Source organism: Lacerta agilis, chromosome 7 (assembly GCF_009819535.1).
Source record: "Lacerta agilis isolate rLacAgi1 chromosome 7, rLacAgi1.pri, whole genome shotgun sequence".
Lineage (NCBI taxonomy): Eukaryota > Metazoa > Chordata > Lepidosauria > Squamata > Lacertidae > Lacerta > Lacerta agilis.
In genome coordinates this window covers 39,629,701-39,651,379 of record NC_046318.1, presented here as the reverse complement: position 1 = coordinate 39,651,379, position 21,679 = coordinate 39,629,701, and the positions used below count along the sequence as shown (strand labels likewise).

General features: G+C 40.5%; 1 protein-coding gene across 19 annotated transcripts in view; it reads left to right on the top strand.

The window, feature by feature from the left end:
• The window catches only part of PTPRM (protein tyrosine phosphatase receptor type M), a 395,593-nt gene that overhangs the window by 205,944 nt on the left and 167,970 nt on the right, over positions 1–21,679 (top strand). For all 19 annotated transcript variants that reach the window (XM_033154926.1, XM_033154917.1, XM_033154915.1 and 16 more), the window contains exons 8-11: positions 4,555–4,863; positions 5,401–5,510; positions 10,001–10,202; positions 11,857–11,959. In XM_033154926.1, the coding sequence (XP_033010817.1) occupies positions 4,555–4,863; positions 5,401–5,510; positions 10,001–10,202; positions 11,857–11,959 (724 nt within the window). The remainder of the gene's footprint in view (positions 1–4,554; positions 4,864–5,400; positions 5,511–10,000; positions 10,203–11,856; positions 11,960–21,679) is intronic.

The following is a 21,679-nucleotide window of genomic DNA, read 5'->3' as shown; positions in this document are numbered from 1 at the left end:
AATGTGGTCTGCATTGTGATTAGCACTGCTAAATTGCACTTTCCTTGTTACTAAGCTGATAAATCATTAAAGGTTGATTATTTTGAGGCACTGGCCCACTGCATGCAGAGAATAATCAGCATTACCTGATGCAAACAAATGTTGCATTAGGGTTTCTGCTTTGCAAAGTTTTGCTGTAGTCTTTGTGGTTCTATTAGAAACATCGAACAGTTGGGCTTAACCATGACGCCATACTGTGGAAACAGCTTATTTCTCAGGAGATCTCTAGCTTATTCCCCGCTACACAGACACACACACTTCTTTTAAAATTAGAAATTGCTCATAAATGACTTTTTTGTATTTCTTGAAAATTTCATTGTCTCATTTTTTAATTAAGAGCTGGGTGTAGCATTGTGGTTCAGAGACTTATCTTCAAATCAGGTAGTCCCTAGTTCTGACATCACCTCTGTCTTGCTAGGTTATTTTAGGCAATTCACTAGGCCGCCTTTGGCAAACTACTTTATCCCAGTCCCTACATTCCTCTGCAATATGGGATAACAAAGTTGTTGTAAGAATTAAAATTAAATAATGCATGTGAAAGTGCTTTGAGCACGTGAAAGAAAGCACACCACATATGTTAAGTGTTAGCCATATTACTTTGATTCCAATGATATGGTTGGAAGGCTCATGATGCAGAAACCTTGCTAAAACTAAGCAAGTCTGAGTCTGGACAGTACTTGAATAGTAGACTGTCTGGGGGGGGCAGGAATCATTCATCTGGACTAAAGACTATTTATGCAATCCCATATAAATCAGTGACAAACTAAGGATTTGAACCACATATTTCAGTTACAAAACGGAAGAATACGCCTTTAGTGAATTCCATCTTTTTTTTAAAAAATGTCACCTTCTGTGGACTAAGGATATTGCTAGGGTTCATTAGTTAACCAATAGAAACTTTTTTTTTTTTTTTAGCTGAACAAAACTAAGTAGTTCTATGGCAGCGAATAAAAATATGAAGCACGAATGAAAGTGGGAGGTGTTTGGCTTGGTACTGCAAGCTCATGTGAGCTCAAGCTGTTTGATATGCATGCAGATTATTCTTACCTGTATGGATTTTATTCATTTCAATGGAAGAAACAGAATTATTTTGAACACATAAATCTATTGAAAGTAATGGGGTAAGCCATGTACTAAAGATCTGCAAGCGTATCTCTGAGTGTGCATGGATATCTGGATTGGTGCAAATTTATATTCTAGGTTATTCTGGGGAGGTTATGAAACATCCACGAGAAGTGCTGGGACTATGGGGGTGTTCAGGTAACAATAAGAGGGGAAAGCAGTTCCGTTCCTTTGGGTTAGTGCTTAGAGCAGCAAGGCAAGTCAATGCAACTCCTCACCATAGCTGTCAACCTTCCCTTTTTTGGCAGCAAATTCCCCTAGATTATAGTACTGATAGGGGAATTTCCTGCAAAAAACAGGGAAGGTGGACAGCTATGCTCCTCACCCTTTTCCAGCCTCCCAGAACAAAGAGCCTGCACCTACTTCAATAAACAACTCCTTCACATACATCTCCATTAGACACCACAGGCAGGTTGGCAGTGCTAATCTCATCTCTCCAGCATCTAATGCCAGCCCATGCAGCTTCATTCTCTTCCTCGGTCTACTGCTAACCACAGAGTACGAGCATCCAAGGAAGATCCCCTTCTATGCATTTCACTGTGGGTCTGACCCATGTCTTTGCCCACGCCCTTACACAGCATGACTGTCTTCAGACACACTTCAAACAGCACAGGGACACTACCATTCTCTCATAGGGCGTGAGCTGCTGTAGAAATTCTTCTGCACTTAGAATGGATCAGAACTAGTGCTCAGAACCAGTATTTTCATGAAATCTTGTTTTTAGGCTTGGTACCTGAGTGAAGGGGATCAGTCAGGCAGAAGAATAGAGGTGATAGGGATAGGACGAAGATAGAGGTACTATCATGTATGGGTCTGCTCTTCCATGGATTTTCTGCCATCAAGTACTAAGTGCTAGGATTTCTGTAAATGTCTGCAGAACCGATGGCTTGCTTGTACTGGATAAGTGAGAGCCAGAATGGACAGTAGAAGTTTAAAAGGGCCTGTGGTCAAAAAGTTTGATGTAATTAGAACAGTGAGAATCTTAATGAAAGCACGGAGCATGGGTTTGAAGGCTATACAGTGGTACCTCTAGATGTGAACGGGATCCGTTCCCGAGCCCCGTTCGCACCCGGAGCAGTCCGCAACCCGCAGTGCCACCTCTGCGCATGCGCGGGTTGCAATTCGGCGCATATGTGCATGCGCGTGATGTCATTTGATGTGTCTGCGCATGCGCGACCCACCAAACCCAGAAGTAATCCGTTCCGTTACTTCCAGGTTTGGCGCATTCGTAACCCGTGCCGTTCGCAACCCGCAGCGAACGCAACACGAGGTACGACTGTATAGTTTGTGATTTTAGTGCCTTTTCCTGCAAACTTAAGATAAAATGCAAAATATCTTTGAACAATGTTGCAAGCTTGCAGGGAATTATTAGAAGCCAGAAGTGATGGAATCTTGTGGCAAGTGTTTAGAACATTCTTGGTTAAGACATGTTGATTAATAAACATGAGCCGGCAGATGCATATTAATCTGTTTATGTATAAGAGATTTCTAGCTCATTAAAACTCTTCTTGGCATTTCAACAAGCGAAGCAGTAGATAAAACTACTCATTGTCTTTTATCTTGTTGAGGACTCTCATATGAAATAAAAATCAGATTACAGCTAAATTTGTATAATAGCTATACTGATGACAGACTTCTTTTACCAGATATGTAAGGAACCCATAATATAATACGATGGAAGTTTTTTCTCAAGTTTCCAATTGTGATCTCTTATTGCTTTGGACAGTATAGATAGAAACAATCTTTTGCATTTCATGGCAGCAGTTTGGGGTCAGGTCTCTAGGCACATAATAGGGAATGAAAGGATCAATCAGTTTTGTTTTGTTTTGCTCTGGTTCTCACTTTTCCAATCTCAAATTACGCTCATAACATTTCTGCAGCAATTTGCAAAAAAAGTTTTTTTAAAAAAAATCTTCCTGAAAATTCATCAGTATTTTACTGTGAATTTCTCCCAATAACTACATCTTTGTGTGCAGCTTTGACTAATGTGCATGCTTTTGCAAGCAGTTGACTTTTGCAAGCAGTTGAAAAAATATACATTTTTTCATGTTATTTCACAAATATATTGATTTTTTTATGTACACTTCCCTGTTTTGTATGCATTTTTGTTAACATTGTTTGGTTGGAGAGCTGCATCACAAAATACAGATGAGTGTGAATTTCAAAATATGTTGATTTGGTTCTCATATTGTTTAGGAAAGTGGGAGCATGTATGATTCACCTTTAAATGTGAACTGTATTGAATTTCTTTTCCATCCCTAGTCATACAACTGTTCTCACCACAAACTGTGACTTTGTTATAGTAAAGCTAAACAGTTTTTGTTGCTGTCTGTCTGTTGTTGGATTTGAGCCCACAGAAAAATGTTCAGGTTTCTTGTGGGACACCTGGCTTGCCAGTGGTACATATCAAAAGGATCTAGGGGGGCTTGGTAGACCACAAGCTTTATATGAGTCAACAGTGTGATGCAGCAGCAAAAAAAGTTAATGCTATTTTAAGGTAGATCAACAGAACAGTGTCCCAGTCAAGGGAAGTCATTGTCCTGCTCTATTCTACCTTGGTCATACCACACCTGGAGTACTGTGTCTAGTTCTGGGCACTGCAATGTAAGGATATTGACAAGCTGGAGGGTGTGCAGAGTAGGGTAACCAAAATGATCAAGGGTCTAGAAACCAAGCCTCATGAGATATGGTTGAGGGAGTTGGGGGTGTTTAGCCTGGAAAAGAGGAGATATATGATAGCCATTTTCAAGTATCTAAATGCCTATCACATGGAAGATGCAGCAAACTAGTTTTCTCCTGCTATTGAGGGTAGCAACTGAACCAGTTGCTTCATGTTACAAGAAAGGAGATTCTGACTAAACACCAGGAACAATTTTCTGACAGTAAGAGCTGCTTGACAGTGGAAGGGACTCTGGAAGGTGGTTGAGTCTCCTTCCTTGGAATTTTTTTTTTTTTTAAAGCAGAGGCTGGATGGCTACCTGTCATAGGTGCTTTAGCTGAGATTCCTGCATTGCATGAGGTTGGCCTTGGGCTCCTTTCCAACTCTACAATTCTATTATTCTATGATTGGTACACTATTTGCTTTGCATTCTTAAAAGGAGCTGTTTCAAGTCTGTTAATACATTTTGTAACATATGTTGATGGAGGACTGGGACTAAACTCCTTCTTCCAACAAACTGCCAGTATCATTAATGCTGACAGTGTCAGTCATCTGTCCAGCCACTATTCATATACAGGTTCAAGCTAGTATTCAAGTACAGATTCTGTAGATCAGAACCTATGTTCTTTTCTCCTTCCCTATACTTCTTAAAAATTATCTTAACAGTATTTGCTTTCACTACCATACATCAGATACAAGCACTTGTATGAAAATGCATGTCTTAATTTTTACAGATCCTATGCGTGGTCCAAGAAAACTAGAAGTTGTCGATATCAAATCCCGGCAAATCACCATCACCTGGGAGCCATTTGGCTACAATGTCACTCGTTGCCATAGGTACAATATCACCGTCCATTACCGCTACCAAGCTAGTGGACAAGAACAAGTCAGAGAAGAAGTGAGCTGGGACACAGACAATTCACACCCTCAGCATACCATTACTAATCTGTCCCCATATACTAATGTCAGTGTCAAACTGGTTCTTATGAATCCTGAAGGACGAAAAGAAAGCCAAGAAATTGTGGTACAAACGGATGAAGACGGTGAGTTTTTAAGTGTAATGGTTTACTGAATGCATTAATATGCATAGACATGATTTTAGGGGTGCTTATGCAGTCCAGCATAAACCATATAAGACATATGCATAACTGCATATAGGTGTTTTGAGGATTTGTTGGATAAAGGAAGCATAAAGATGAAGTAAACTGAGGACTGACATGATTGTCAGGGACCACATCTTTTATGGGTTGGATCTATCATGGCCAGTGCATAAGCTATTACAGTGGTACCTCAGGTTAAGTACTTAATTCGTTCCGGAGGTCCGTTCTTAACCTGAAGCACCACTTTAGCTAATGAGACCTCCTGCTGCCGCTGCGCCGCCAGAGCACGATTTCTGTTCTCAAGCGGAGTTCTTAACCTGAAGCGTACTTAACCCGAGGTACCACTGTACTATTTAAAAACCTGAATGCGGCATTTACAGTGTGGAGCTCATGTTCTTATAGTGATAGAATCTAAATGCAACATTCTAATTGACAGTACATATTCCTAAACATCCTTTTTTGTTTTTTAAAATGCATTAGTTCCAAGTCCTGTACCACTTGAATCTATCCAGGGAAGTATGTTTGAGGAGAAAATCTTCCTTCAGTGGAGGGAGCCAGTGCAAACATATGGTGTGATCACCCTATATGAGGTACGTAAAACCACTTGCCCTGCATTCTTGGTGTAATCTAGTTCAGCATCCTGTTCTCACAGTGGCTGAACAGTTGCCTGTGGCAAACCAGCAAGCAGGATTTCAGCACAAGAGCACTCTCCCCACCCCACCCCCACCCCGTGATTTCCAGCAACTGGTATACAGAAGCATTGCTGCCTCCAGACAACACTCTGTTATTAGTAAATCACTGCATTTTTAAAGCCTGTAAGTCTAGTTACTGTATGTAGATCAGTATTTGAATGCTACTAAAAGTATCCACTAGGCTATAACTCAGGAGTAAAAACAGGAGTGAGAATGTAACACTGAATACTGCTGAATTTCTGCAAACCTATTGTAATAAGAACAAGCAGGTCCCATTAAATGAAACACACTAGCTTTTTAAAATGCAATTTCAACAAAATTATATGTTGTTAGTTTTACATACAAATCCCAGCGTTCTGTGCTATAGGGAACCTGGCCCTAAATATCTTTCAAAAATATTAACAAAGGAATGCATTTATTATGCTGTTGGACCATAATCACTGTCAAACATCTTACCTGACAAAACTACCCTTATATTTATTTTTTCCTTTCATTTTCAGAAAGCATTGTTGAAATGCTTGGCCCCAAGATATAAAAGAAAAGTAAAATATCTAATTTGGTATTATTAAGCTTTTAGTGCTGTCTTGCTGATGAAATAGTTGTGAAAGGATAATTTATTATGAAAAGATATGTATTATGGAAACTAACTAGTTTAACTAATTGCAGTTTCATAAGTAATCAGAAGATGATTGGTCTTGTCATTTGTTTTTTTATATTTGGCCACGTAAGGCCTTTCAACGAACTGAAAGAAGGTGTCCTCTCCCATCATCCCCTTCTTTGTGGTGCTTGCTTCAGAGTTTGGTGTTTATGTGTAGTCTGATACAAAATGATGAATGTGTTTGGACCTGGGCTACAAACCAGCCCACGCTTCAGACAATGATTATCTGTGCCATCTTTTCCCCGCACGTCTCATCATAGTTTCAAAACTACTCTGTATTTTCTTTTTCGGAGGCTTGGTTTATATTCTTCCTATAGGGGTGTAGCTTTTATGTTCTCCAGAACTCTTTATCAAGATAGATTGTAAACAGTGGGGGAAGACAAAAAAGGTGGCATTATAGCCACTTGTGCTTGCATTTGGTAAGAATTTTCGGTAGAGCATGAGACTATTAATCTCAGAGTTGTGGGTTCAAGCCCCACGCTGGGTGAAAGACTTATGCATTGCAAGGGGTCAGGCTAGATTATGGAGTGCAGGAGGAGGTAGCGTACATTCAGATCCCCTTATTTCAGGTGCTATACAGGTTTTAGGTTGTAAAGGAACTTACTGGAAAGAAAAATATTCACAATGGCTGATTTCTCATCTTTATAAATACAAAAAGCTGCTGTCGCTGAGGTTTGTTTGCATACTTAGGCCAAATACTGTATACAGGAAGGCAGGACCAAAGCAGTAGCAGATAGTGTGGTTGGGGCTTCTGCACTTAAACAATCTCACAATCTCCCTCTGGATTTTCTTACTTCTACATACTGGAAGCAGTGAGGTCGGCATAGTGGAAACATGCAAGCAAGGGTGCTGGACTGGCTTCAGCAGCACACAGCACCAATCTCGCTATGGCCTCACCCCTCACTCACTCCATCCCGGTAAACAGCTGGAGGGAGGTCAGGTGAGCAGCGCAGCCTCATCCTGCTGTCAGCTTCTGGAATAAAGAGAAAGTCTGACATTTATGTCTGCTTATAATAAGCAACAATGGCTAAATTTGTGAAATGGATTAATCACATTCATCTGAATACCTGAGTGTTGGTACTAAAAACATGTTGATTACTGTACTTAACACAGCAGGTTATGTTGCATGGACAGGCGGAGTCCCCCAACCCCCGGGCAACCCCCGAGTGGAATAATGACACAAGACAACATGCTATGGGATTAAAATTGGCCACAACTTTATTAAGATTCAGATGTAGGGAGTCCTTGGCTCAGGCATTGGGTGTTTATCCTTCCCAGCCCCCAGCCGGGGATCTGGGAAACTTCAGGGTTATCCAGAATGTGTGGGGATTGGGCTAGCTCTGGAGAACATATGTTCAAGCAGATAGCCCGCCCCCCATTTGCCGCCATTGGTGGGGGAGAGCAATGACAACCTCTCGGCGTATGGTCAATGCCTCCCCCAATACCCCTTTAACAGAAACACTGGTATCGCTGCTGCACTGGGGGCGTGGAGTCACCCCCCCACCCCCCATTTAGGAAGATGACAAAAGGATTCCGCCCAAGGCCTGAAACCACCAAAGTTGTGGCGAATTGCTACGGGAAAGGCAAAACCTGCCAATGCAGGGAAATTCCTTTCCGGCCCTTTAACAGCAGCCTTGACATAGCAGCGCCTGCGTATCTATGGAGAAGAGTTTAACCTGCAAAATAAGCATTAATTGAGGGAGTGGAGGGTGGGAGAAGCTCTGGAGCCTGACTGCTGCTTCCTGGTAAGCTACACCTTCTATTGTGTGGGCTAGGTAGTCCCTCCCTTTACCTGGCCAGTCCCATGGCAACACCTCCCCCAGGCGGGATTGGGCGCCTATCTGAGGTAGGCAGAGACCCCAGGTATCCCTCCTGGGGGAAGGCAAAGCCAGTCCAAACTACCAGACGTCGCCCAAGAGCTCAAGGGGCTGCACGCGACTACGCAAACATCGCCCCCCATTTGATGTGGGGAGCAATCATTCTGAAGTAAAATATTTCACCATAAGACTATGTTGGCCCTTCCCATATAAAAGCCCTTGTGCATGATGGCACAGAGAAGCACATTGACTTACGTTGCATGTTCCTGGCATGTAGTTGTCCCATCAAGGCAGCAGTGAACCAGCCCCGTAAACATGTGGAGGTTGCCACCATAGAAGGGAAATAAGGAGAAGAGAAACAGAAACATAGGTGAACTAGGGCCACATTTATTTATTTAGTGGCTCTGAAGTGGTGGCAACAATTCAGGAGGCTAACTGTAACACAGCAACTGTGGGTTAAAAATCCTATAGATGAGTGCCACTATTGCTCAGTCCATTGGAATCCACATTGTTCAAGTATGAAACTCATTTGTGTGGCATCCAAAAACATTGTGTATTGTCTTTTCAAACCTGTACTCTATTCTGAATTAAATTTCCACTTTGCTAGTAACCTTTTATAATCTCAGAGGTCAAAACTGAGAGCTTCTGTAAATTAAGAGCTTACACAGGGTCAGTGCTGAGTTGAAGTTAATTTAACCTGTAATTGACCTATGCAGAATTGGTTTCAGTAGTGCTTGTGTGATTCAAGATGCAATACCATGTGTTCTGATCTTTAAAACTGCAGTATTAAAGACCTACCATGCTGTGTTGTGAGGATGATATTTACTTCAAAGCACTTGGGGTACTAAATACTCTGGAATACTTAGTTCCAATTAGTTTAACGGGACTTAGTCATAGGTAAAGTGTGGTTTGGATTGCAGCCTAAAAGTGTCACAGAAGAGAGCAAAAGCAAGCCAAATGCAACTAAGAACACCATCCAGATATTGCATTGTAATCATTTTTTTTTAAAAAAAATGTTGAATAAGACATTAGATTTCTTCAAATGGGGAGAAAATGTGGTCATTAGTACTCTACGGTTTTAGAAGAACGTCCTAGAATTGTCCTACTCTTCAGAGTTCCAAGTACAGTAAAGCTCTTTCCATATAGTTTCTGTTATAATAATTATTGTCATTGTTATCATAATTGCAACATTGTGTCCTTTATGGAGAATTTGCTTGAATTTACCTTATTACAAGCAGAGAATACTTTTCAGTAGAAGCAGAAATTTGGGGCAGGCTTACAACATATATGAAGAGGCAACATAAAGAAATTGACTCATTGGCAGGGTTTGAGTAAACAATCACAACTGTATACAACAATGTGGAAATAAAATATGGGTGAACAATATGGAAATAAAACAAAACGGGAGTATGAGGGAAGTCCAGGGGAGGAGGGTGGAAATACGAAAAATTGTTAAAGATATATTGTTAGAAGACATACATGGAAAAATCAATAAAAATATTTTTTTTAAAAAAATGGGGCAGGCTACTAAAAAACGTGGCTATAACTCTTGTCGTTTTAAGTCAATGTTTATTTGTATTTTTTGTGCAAGACCAACATTAATGCACTTCCTCCTAAAAGAATTACAACACGAAAACCAACAAATTAAAGGTATTAGCTTAAGTCTGAATCATAGCAATTACAGTTGTCATCTAGGTGCCTCTAAGTCCCTGTATTTATAAAAGTGATAACTCATAACAGTTTTGTCTGAGCCTATGTTCCTTCATTGGATTCCGGATTTGAAGCATATAAGGGAGTAAGATAACTTATCATAAAATGTCTGACAGTGCACACATCAGAAGGGTTTATTGGATAAAAATGCAATCTTTGTACAACTGCTGAAGATATTTTATAACTTTGTTTTTCTTTTGTAGATCACCTACAAGGCTGTCAGCTCCTTTGACCCAGAAATAGATTTATCCAACCAAAGTGGACGTGTTTTAAAGCATGGGAATGAAACACACTACTTATTTTTTGGGTTGTATCCTGGGACTACTTACTCATTCACTATAAGAGCCAGTACAGCCAAAGGCTTTGGGCTTCCTGTTACAAGTCAGTTCACCACAAAGATCTCAGGTATTATTTAAAGCCAAATAACATTTCTGATTTGAACTAGATAACCATTACATTACAGGGACGCGAGTGGCGCTGTGGTCTAAACCACAGAGCCTAGGGCTTGCCAGTCGGAAGGTTGGCAGTTCGAATCCCCATGACGGGGTGAGCTCCCGTTGCTTGGTCCCTGCTCCTGCCCACCTGGCAGTTCAAAAGCATGTCAAGTGCAAGTAGATAAATAGGTACCGCTCCGGCAGGAAGGTAAACGGCATTTCCGTGTGCTACTCTGGTTCGCCAGAAGCGGCTTAGTCATGCTGGCCACATGACCAGCAAAATGAGCGTGGAACACCAGAGTCGTCCACGACTGGACCTAATGGTCAGGGGTACCTTTACCTTTAACCATTACATTAATTTACATATAATTTTGCAGCAGTTATATAGTATGGGTGCAGTGTAAAATACCTGTCTTTTCTGAACAATTTAAATGTTGTGTTTATAATTTCTTGAAAATTCATACAAACCTCTATTTAAAAAATGGCATTTAAACATTTTCTGTTAAAAAGATATATATATATATATATATATATATATATATATATATATATATATCCCTCCCTTAATCCGCAAACCTATTTGGGGATGTATATGATTTTTAACTGCTTTTATGCACCTTAAAAAGGTTAAACTTGGCACATTTGTAAAGCAACCCTGCAGTGTAATCCATTGCTTTTCTACCCAATTGCAAGTTGGCCTGAGAGTAGTATGCACCACTGTTTGGTGTAGTTCACTCTTCGACCCCTGTTGCTGAAAGGGATAGTACCTGCAAGTCAGAGATGGGTCAGTTCAGATTCCTATCTTTCATATCTTTCAGATTTACCAAACAGTAGTCATATCTTCTTTATCTTTTTTCTTAGACCTCCTTACAGGTCAAACCAAACACTTATTAGCATCTAGATGTCTCATGCTCTACTGATTAGTAAGTTCAAATGTGGTTGCTTTTACATGATGGCCTAGTGTAGTGCAGCGGATATACTAGTTCAAGGTTTCCCAAACATGGGTCTCCAGCTAGCTGACCACTGGTCCTTCTGCTAGCTAGGGGTGATGGGAGTTGTAGTCCAAGAGCAGTTGGAGACCCAGGTTTGGGAGACCCTGTACTAGTTGGTTATGGCATAGCAGATCCAGGTTCAAATTGCAACTTAGCCACAAGCTAATTGGGTGACCTTGGTTACTTATATCTTCATTCATTATCTAGTTATGGTGATACAGTAAGGATGATAAAAATCTGGTGGGAAAGGCTGTTAATAAGACTATGGTAATAATTGAATACCACATTTAGTTTCTTTTGTTGCATAGCAGACCAACGCAGTAATCCATGATATAAAACTTGCTGCAGTTCACGAGACTAATATTACACACGAACTCACATTTTGAGTGTTCAGTCAGCAGAAAAATGCCCTGATAAAGGTACAATATGTACCAGTTTATAGCTTAACATTATTGATGGGCTACCCTATTAACTAAAGGCATAGCAATTATTTTATCATATTTTGTGCACACAGGGACTGCTCTAAAATAGTATCTGCCCTTGAGAAGGTTTTTTTTAAAAAAAAGATTTTAAAAATCATATAAAAGCTACACATTAAAGAGAAGTCTGCTTCCTCTGTTCTTGTTTTTCTAGCACCGTCTATGCCACCTTATGAACTGGAAACACCTTTAAATCAGACTGACAGCACTGTAACTGTTACACTGAAACCTGCACAGAGCAGAGGCGCTCCAGTCAGGTATGATGGTATTGGGGAAGCTTTACAAAATTAAAATTAAATCTATTAATTTATTGACAGTGTTTTCTGGTGACTTTTTTTTCTAACTCAGCAATCTCTGTTTAAATCCATATTTGTGTTATCTCTAATTCAATTAAGTAAGGAACAAGAAAGAAAGTCCTTTGATATGGAGTGTTTAGGAATTGTGTAGAGGATTTCAAAGCTTAGTCTTTGAAAATAAGGAACAAAGCTGCAATGCTGTTGTGTGGGTGGCTTCTTCTATAAGGTAATTGCTTACTACAGTGTTATGAGTTCAAGGGTACATCATTATTTTTATCCTCTACTACTATGTTTTCAATAAGAACTCCTGTGGGCTTAATCATCATTATTTCAGGTAATCAGCTGAGACAAGTTAGGAGATTTAAAAACTAAAATCTGTCATCATCAAGACAAAAAGGAAATATATATATACTTGTAACAAAACAAAACAAAACAAAACAAAAAGCTTGCTAGTCCAGAATTTCCAGCAACTTCTCTTGGGAACTAATGTAGCATGGTGACTAAGAGGCTGAGCTATGAATCAGTACATTCTTGTTCTCACCTTTATGACGAATTCACTATGGTCTTAGGTAAGACAGCCTCTCATCAATATGGGGATAATAATATCAACTTGTATAAGGGTTCCAGCAAAATAAATACAACATGCATTTTGCAAAGTCAAAATAATGATTAAGTTTCTCTACAACAGTGTCTGTATACGAGCAGAACAGACTTCCATTTGCACAACAAGTGTTCCTCTCCTCCTTCCACTTGCACACTCCCAGTGTGCCCTCAATCCAGAGGGGAGGTTGTAGTGAGCAGAATATTATTATTAATTACTACTACTACTACTAAAGCAGTTTCCAACTTGCTTTTCATTATCAAGTAGAAGATCCATGTAAATACTTACAGAAAAGGAAATAAAATAGTTGTCATTTGCCAGAGCCAATACATGTGTGCTTAAGTTCTATATATGCTCATATGTATTTTTGACATCAAGTAAAATTACCAGATGGTATTCAAGATTCCACGCAGCTGAAGTTCACATTGCCATAGTAAGGAGAAGGAAACATCAATCCAAAATCACTGCCCAGCTGTATTGTGTTTCTTCTTTGCTAATTAGCAATTCATGTTTGGAGCTGTGGGCTAACTTGCTTCAGCTGACCTTCTTCCCACGTTCAGGGTATGAAATAAAAAGCTGTGGGTTCAGTTGCAGGTGAAGAGTCATGGAGACTAACTAGTTCTGGGAAACATTTTGTTCCCAATTAGGTACTATGTAAGTATGTGATTTTAATGCTCATATTCATCATGGACTTGTGAAATATGGTGTTTGTTTGCATATGGTTTGTCCTGCATTTATTTTCTTTGACAAAATGCAGCTTCAGAGGTCCAGATTCATTTAACTGGTCCTGCACAACGGGGCTTACCCCCTTGTCCTCTCCCCACTTGCCCTTGCCCAAATTTCGTCAGAGAGGTTGGAACAGGCATAGGCAAACTCGGCCCTCCAGATGTTTTGGACTACAACTCCCATCATCCCTAGCTAACAGGACCAGTGGTCAGGGATGATGGGAGTTGTAGTCCCAAAACGTCTGGAGGGCAGAGTTTGCCTATGGCTGGGTTGGAAGAACCCCGGAAAAAGTGCCTAGGGGGAAGAGAGTGGAGGTGGTTCCATCAGGCAAGCAAAAAAGCTTGTGCCGATGGAGCAATTTCCTTAGTGCTATGTTAAATACTTCCTAGGGCTGCAAACTAAATCTGAAGGCCTGCACAGGTTCTCCTCAAAATGATTTTTTTTTTCTATAAAGAAATAGCTGCCCAGCTTTTTTGTGACACACAGTTGTATGGAAATTAGGTGTAAGACTGGCACTTAGGCAAGACCAATTGATTCAAGTTACAAGAAAGGAGATTCTGAGTAAACATTAGGAAGAACTTTCTCACAGTAAGAGCTGTTTGATGGTGGAATGGACTCCCTCAGGAGGTTGTGGACTCTCCTTCATTGGACGTTTTTAAGCAGAGGCAATCTGTCATGGATGCTTTAGTTGAGGTTCCTACATTGCAGGGGGTTGGACTGGATGACTGTCAGGGTCCCTTCCAACTCTACAATTTTATGATTCTTCTAAGACATGATTTCTTATCCTCAGGATCAAAAGTAAAAACATTTTTTTGTTATACTGTATATTGTTGTGAAATGTTTGGCACACACTTCATGCTCAGCACAAGTCTCATTGAAATGAACAGAAAGGAGACAAGAACACCATATTTGTGTTTGTTCAAAGTAAGAGAAGTACCCAGTAGATGTTTTCCTTAATCTGTATTCATCGTAGGGTAGAAAAATGTAGCTGTACTTTATTTATGCACTTCACTAAGTGCAATGGCTGTCTATTGATTCTGCTGTAACCACCCAGCATGGTTAATGCAGATTCTTGGAACTGCGCTAAACTTTTCAGTGTAAATGATTGTTGTCGTTTTATTGATCAACACATCAGCTCTGTCACATAAAAATCTTTAATTCTTCTGATGGATAGAGGGAGAAAGGGAGAGAGAGAGTAAGCACAAATTCTATCACATTACTGCTAAGGATTGCTTGTTTTACAGCTTTGCCACCTTTCCTCTTTACACTCGGAGCTAATATAGAATAAGAATCTGGCTTTCTGTTTTAACCTTGTTTGGATCCAGTCCATTATAATTAGACTTGCAACTTATTCAAGAAATTATTGCTAGGAAGCACGACTTGTTTAAATGAAATCAAATTTATATAAATCTTCTGGAATCATTTGCTATCAGTTAATGAAAAGTGAACATAAATCCAGAAAACCAAACTGTCCATTAGATTTTGGAAGTATAGCTTCATTGATTATTGCAATATTTCTTAACAGAGATACAATATAGCCAAATAGCATGAAGTTATGAGACTGTCAAATCTATAATTTTGGTTAATTAGTTTTAGAAAGTGTATGAAATTAGACTCCTTTAATTTGATAATACATTCATACATATTACTAAATTACAGTTCGGCTTTTGTTTTTAGAATAATTTCAAAATACATGCTTTCCTCCCTTTTCGAAACATCTAAATTTATCTGGACCCTTTGTTCTCCTTTTCAGGAGTACACATTTTATCCTAAATTATTACTGTCAATTCATTGTTACGGTCATTGACAATACTTACCCAACTCATACAGAATGCAACTGCATCTTAAAACAACGGTTGAAGGGTTTCGTTGGAAATAATTATTCCAGAAAGGAAAGTTTTTTTAGTAGTATAATGCTAGAACCATAATATTTGACACATACTCTGTTGTTGGATACTGGTACTTGAATTTCAGTCAGATATCCAGTTTTTAGGTAGCCCTTCAGATCAACAATTCCATAAAACTGTAGCATAATTGAAATTTTTTAGAACAGCCAAGAACCAGGTTGTGTTCTGCACTTGCAGTGCCTCCTCTTGTTGCTGCACTTGCAGCACTGAAGTGACCTTTCTGGGGCACAAGTCTGGGCAGTGTGTATGGAGCTCCTGGGCTGCCCAGAGGACAAATCCCCCCCCCCCCATCTCAGCCTCACTGATGTGGTCCAAGGAGAAATGGAACAATGCATTTGGCACCAGCTGGCCTGCAGGAGTTGCTGGAAAGAGGCGTACAAGATGCCATTCAACCTTCATAGGGACTCCACTCCAGATTTGTCTGGGGTGTACTCCTTACCTTTTCTTTTCCTTAAGAAAGTGCCTCCTGTATTGTTCCGTAAATCTGGACTCAAGGGTATGTTTCTGTTTCTAGTCTACCTCCCTTTCTCCCTGCCTTCACCAGATTCATCACAGCAACAGAGCATTACAGTGTGCCTGTTGTTTTGTAAGATATCCTTACATCGGCAGTGCACATGACTCATATGATCTGCACCCACTGCAGCTTTTCTCTGCCGTAACTAATGCACAGTGGACTGGTACAGTCGGCTCTCTTCTGTAGACTTTAATATGAAGCTTAACCGAACAGCAGGATATCCTCCTCAGATTGATATGGCAGTTCTGTAGGCATCTGCATGATTTTGGAAACTGTGTCACGTCCATATCAAATTATCCTGTTCCATAGCCTTGTTGATTTAAGAGACAAAAGATGTAGTTTAGTGTTCCTATCTTTTCCATGCCAGGATTGCACTTTTAGACAGTGCAGGCATATCTGTCAACTTCACTGCTATTGCTCAGTACTGAGTAATTGCCAGTTTGTGCAGGCTCACTGCTCAGGCGTGAGGGGAAGGACTTACTGAGTGATAACTGTCACACGTAGATGTAAATAATAGTAGTGAGATCTAGATTATAGCAGGCACTGTGTAGTGTGTGATGGCCTGAGAGTCAGACTCTGATGCTGAACCTGATGGATCCCAGCCTGCACAGGATTCCCCGCCTCCAGAACCAGCTGAGCCGGGGCCAGGGCTTGAGCCTGAAGGATCCCCACCTGTGCTGGATCCCCAGGTGCAGGCATCAGCAGAGTCTGCTATGGCTCCTGATGGGAGGGAGGACCCATTGCCTGCAGGTGCTCCACTCCCAGCCTCTTCAGAGGAAGCTGAGGCAGCCCCTGGGTCCAGTAACCCACCAGCCTCTCCTGAGCTACAGAGGCTCATGGCAGAGAGGCGAAGAGACCTAAGTGCCTACAGGAGGAGTGCTCGCCTCCAGGCCCGGAGGAGAGGCGAGTCTCTGGAGGATTGGGGCCGCCCTAAGCATAGGGCCAGATAAAAGCCAGCCAGACCCAGCCCAAGTTGCGTGAGCAACTTAGTTGCAAGCGTATGCTCAACCTGCAACCTCGTGCCTGCACCTGCCTTGGACCTTGACCTGCTCCCTGCCTTGCTCCCCGCCGGACTGACCTCCTTTGGACCCCTAGACCCAGGACTGGACTTAGACCTCGCTTCAGGGACAAACCCCTGGGGCCAGCACATAGTGAAGGAGGTGGGCAACTTCCAGTTTCTAACACATATCTACTACTTCCCCTGATAAACAGTTTCAGGCAGTGCCTATCCATGTGGTAAAACTGTTCCTGGGTAGTAAATACTGTAGGCTGTATATTATTCAATGCCCCTTGCCCAAATCACCAAATCCATATACATAGAAAGTGAGGGAAGGCATGTAGGACCTTTCTTTCTGACATCATATTTACTATATACAATGAGTCTTTTAATAGTGAGGAGCATTTAGCTGTGAGATTCCCGCCAACTACAGTGAGAAGTGATGCAGTCCTGTTAATATAATATAATATAATATAATATAATATAATATAATATAATATAATTATAATTAGGGTGAGCCTCTGGATGTTCATCAGCATTTCATTCCAAAGAGGAAGCACTGGGCTGGATTCAACTACATACTTGGATTAGCATGAGTTCTGCTAGCATAATGGGTCTTCCCTCCCTCTTTTCCCCATGTGCCCCTCACATAAGCTCTGGAAGGTTGGGAGAACCATCAGAACAGCATGATGGTTCCATCTAGCCAGCAGAAATGCTTGTGCAGACAGGACAATTGTAATAGCACAGTGTTGAATCCCACACATTGATAGTGTGCTCTAAAGCAGGGGTAGTCAATGTGGTGCCTTCCAGATGTTTTGAACTAAAATTCCTATCAGCCCCAGTCAGCATAACCAATGGTCAAGGATGGTGGGAACTGTAGTCGACACCTTCTGGAGGGTAGCAAGCTGGCTATGGCTAAATCTTTAAACATTAATTTGGAATATTCTTATATGACTGCAGTAAACATACAATATATATATATTTAAAATGTGTAGAGTTTTCTTAATACCGGTACTTTTATAGTCATGGCCACTAAAAAAAAATAGCACTAAAAAAAAAGAGCATCAGTCACCACCAGTCAAAATTTTGAATACCAAAGTTATCCATATACTTTTGAATTAAAGCCATGACTTGTTTATGCCTATGCATGGTAATAATTGTTACCTTATTTGGATATATATATATATATATATATATATATATATATATATATATATATAAAATCATAGCACCACTAGGTCGGAGTTCTGGCAAAAAATTGATTTTTTTACATTTGCATGTTTGTCATTATTTTTGACAGACATTATTTAAGGTTCTGTATAGTAATCGCCTTGCAAGGTAAACTACAGGGTCATCTGCTATTATTGTCAGCAAACTGTTTCTGAATTATAGCTTTACAACGTATACAATAACCCAAAACATGGTTCAGCAAGTATGTGATATAGAAGTGATGGAGCTTTATTGATGCCCATAATTTTCACGTTTTTATGGCAAACAAGAATTCTTATTTATGGCCAAACAGTCAATTCCAGTTATATTGAAGGAACAGTGCAGTAATTGCTTCCATTGTAAAATGTTGTGATTCATTTTTGTTATGTAATAGAACTTGTCCTTGAATTTCAAAGTGACTGGAATTAACTTTTTTTTAAGGGGGGGGGGATGCAGATTAAGTATGAGATTACTTGTTGGGAAAGTTACATGACTATTCCTGTGAACATTTTCGCACACTATTCATGGAAAACAATATGAAAAGTTTTTGGTAGCTTGCTCTCAAATCCTATAGCAAGAGACTTATTAAAAATAAGTGGTAATTAGAATATCTGAACTGGTGCTGGGGAAAAAACTGCCCCAAACAGTTTGCCCCAAATGGAACAGGTATGGGGAACTGTTGCCCAGTGGCTGGATGCAGCTCCTGGCCTCCTTTCCTCCCTCCCCTCGACAAAAAGGCCAACTCATGAGGCAGTGATACAAATAATTTGTTCAATCAGAAGCTTCCCCCCTGGACCCAACTTGCCTCCCAGGGGAAAATTTTCATGCAGGCAACTGCAGAGGGAAACATTGACCATGAAGCACTTAAGCTTAGATGAAGATTCCCACTTGTTTGAGCAGGAATTTCTCTAAGCAGCATTTATTTCTACCCTAAGGTTTTTGTAAGTCAGCAAACCTTAGGGTAAGCCCAATATTCCTTCCCTAATGATAGTTGGCTTCAAACGGATTGGCAATTGGATAAAAATATGATAAACTCCACACACACACACACACACCCCAGCCAGTGGGTGCCATAATCTTTTGTTCATTTGTGGCACATTTATCCTTATCCATTTATGCTATGGACATGCTGGATTAAAGAACAAAAATCTGGCAAATAACATTTTCGTGATTTGCTTAGATTTTTAATAATATTTATCACCACAAATGCACATGCCTTTTACTCCTGCACATAAAAATGCATAACCTAGGTATGATTCCTTCCCCACCTGCACCCCCAACCCTTTGCTTACTTGCATGAAAAAGGTTAGAAGTTCACAAGGTGTTATGCTCACCTGGATATAATTTAATTCCGTAAATGAATATGTACAATGGTTGTACTGGTGATTCTGTAGGTAGATTTTGAGGATCTAAACATTGGAAATTTCACTGATATCAAGCTTCACTACTCATGCACAGGAAACAAGAAGGAATTGCGTTTCAGAGCACAGCTATAACACTGATATCAATGAAACGAATACACCCGTAAAAGTTGAGATGAACCCTATATCAGTATCATTAGGGAAGGAATACAGAACATCAGAAAGTCCTAGGTTCAATCTCTGGCATGAGCATGGGCTTAGAAAGAATGATTATCCATTCTGAGTTAGATAACTGGATGGAGCAGTGGTATGATTCAGGATGTGGAAGCTTCCAATGTATTGTATTTAGTTAGTGTCCCAGCACTGGCAGAAAGCTCTTTGATCCTGTGGAAGAGGTAAAGGTAAAGGACCCCTGACAGTTAAGTCCAGTCACGAACGACTCTGGGGTTGCGGCGCTCATCTCGCTTTACTGGCCGAGGGAGCTGACATTTGTCCGTAGATAGTTTTTCCGGGTCATGTGGCCAGCATGACTAAGCTGTTTCTGGCGAAACCAGAGCAGCGCATGGAAACGCCGTTTACCTTCCTGCCACAGCGGGAGTATTTATCTACTTGCACTTTGACGTGCTTTCGAGCTGCTAGGTTGGCAGGAGCTGGGACCAAGCAATGGGAGCTCACCTCGTCACGGGGATTCGAACCACCAACCTTCCGATCAGCAAGCCCAAGAGGCTCAGTGGTTTAGACCACAGCGCCACCCGCATCCGGCCTGTGGAAGAGGAACAGAGGTAATTTTGAATTGTTATAATTTGCCTTACACTGAATCAAGCCATTGGGTCCATCTAGCTCAGTAGTGCTTACACTGACCAGCAGCAGCTCTCCATGGCTTTAGACAGGGAGTCTCTCCCAGTTCTTCCTGCAGAGGCCAGGGATTAAATAGAGAACCTTCTGCATACTCTGCACCACTGTGCTACATGGGTTGGTAGACCCTTCAGAACAGGGTGAGGGAGATCTATGATCCACCTTGATCCATGTTGCACTGACTGAAGCCTCTGGTACATCAAAAAGCCTTAATGGAGGGACACAAATTGGATACAGCCTTTTGTCCTCAAGATTAGATTTTTGTAGGCTCACTATACATGTCATTGAATCACTGAAAAAAGAAGGAACAGTGTTTTCCCACATAGAACACTGCGAAAGTCTTCAATTTAATGACATTTACCTTGAAAAAAAAACATGGTGTCTTATGGCATTATAAAGACTAATTTAATGAGTTTCTGCTTGCAGGAGCTTACTTCTTAAGGCTGCCTCAAGACTCTCTTTTTTATAGCAGCTGCCTCAAACAAGTAATCCTCTGGAATATTTGCCATTAAAACCATCCTCTACGTAATGCCCTTTACTTCATCTGGAAAAGAAATCACTGATATTTCCAATGAGGTTTGTAATTGTAAAATATTGCTAAGCAAAAGCTAATCTTCTCAACTAGATTATGTATGAGGAAATATTTCAGTCATTTCCTGTGCTGTAAGTGGCAAATCTGTAGCAGAAAACATCTGTAAAGCAGAGATCTTAGAAACTTACATCACTCACAACCAGCATGGCTAACAGTCAGGGATAGGGATGAAGAATAAATTTGATGAAGTTCACATTTAAAGCCTGCAAATTCATACCTTCCAATTCAATAAGCAAACTGAAACAGTTCTTCAGACAAGAAATGTGTACAAAATTGCATGTTACAGGAAAGTGTGCATAAACATGCATATATTTGTAAAAGGAACACACAAACGTGCATTATAATAGAACTGTTTTGCTATACTGGAGAAAATTGCACTAAAATGCAGGGGGGTTTTGGTGAGAACTTTTTAAAAACAAAAACGAACCAAAAAACTGATATGGAAATGTGGAGGTCTTAATTTAAGATTGGAAAGATGAGAAACCGAGGGAAACAAAAAATTATAGATTGACCCTATTCAGGGACAATGGGAGTTGTAGACCAAAGCAATTGAATGGAACCAGACTGGGGAAGGGTGTTCTAGACAGATATCATACTAGAAATATTGGGTTGTATCCAACAAAGTTGTCTCATTTGTGCAACAGAATGTTACCCTCTTCTCTCCCGTTCACCAGTGAGGGGGGAGGGAAGTCATTGTGCAAACTGGTCAGCTTGGTTGGATACCACTCATTGCCCCCAGAAACCTAGATTTCTGAAACAATAAATTAGGACAGGGATTTCCAAAGTCTGGTCCACCAGTGGTCCACTAGCTTCATTCAGGTGGTCCACAGAGTGTCTGTGACTATGGAATTCAGATTGTAACACAATAAAATACAATGTAAGAGATAAAAGAAGTGATAAAAATACAATTAAAGATCAT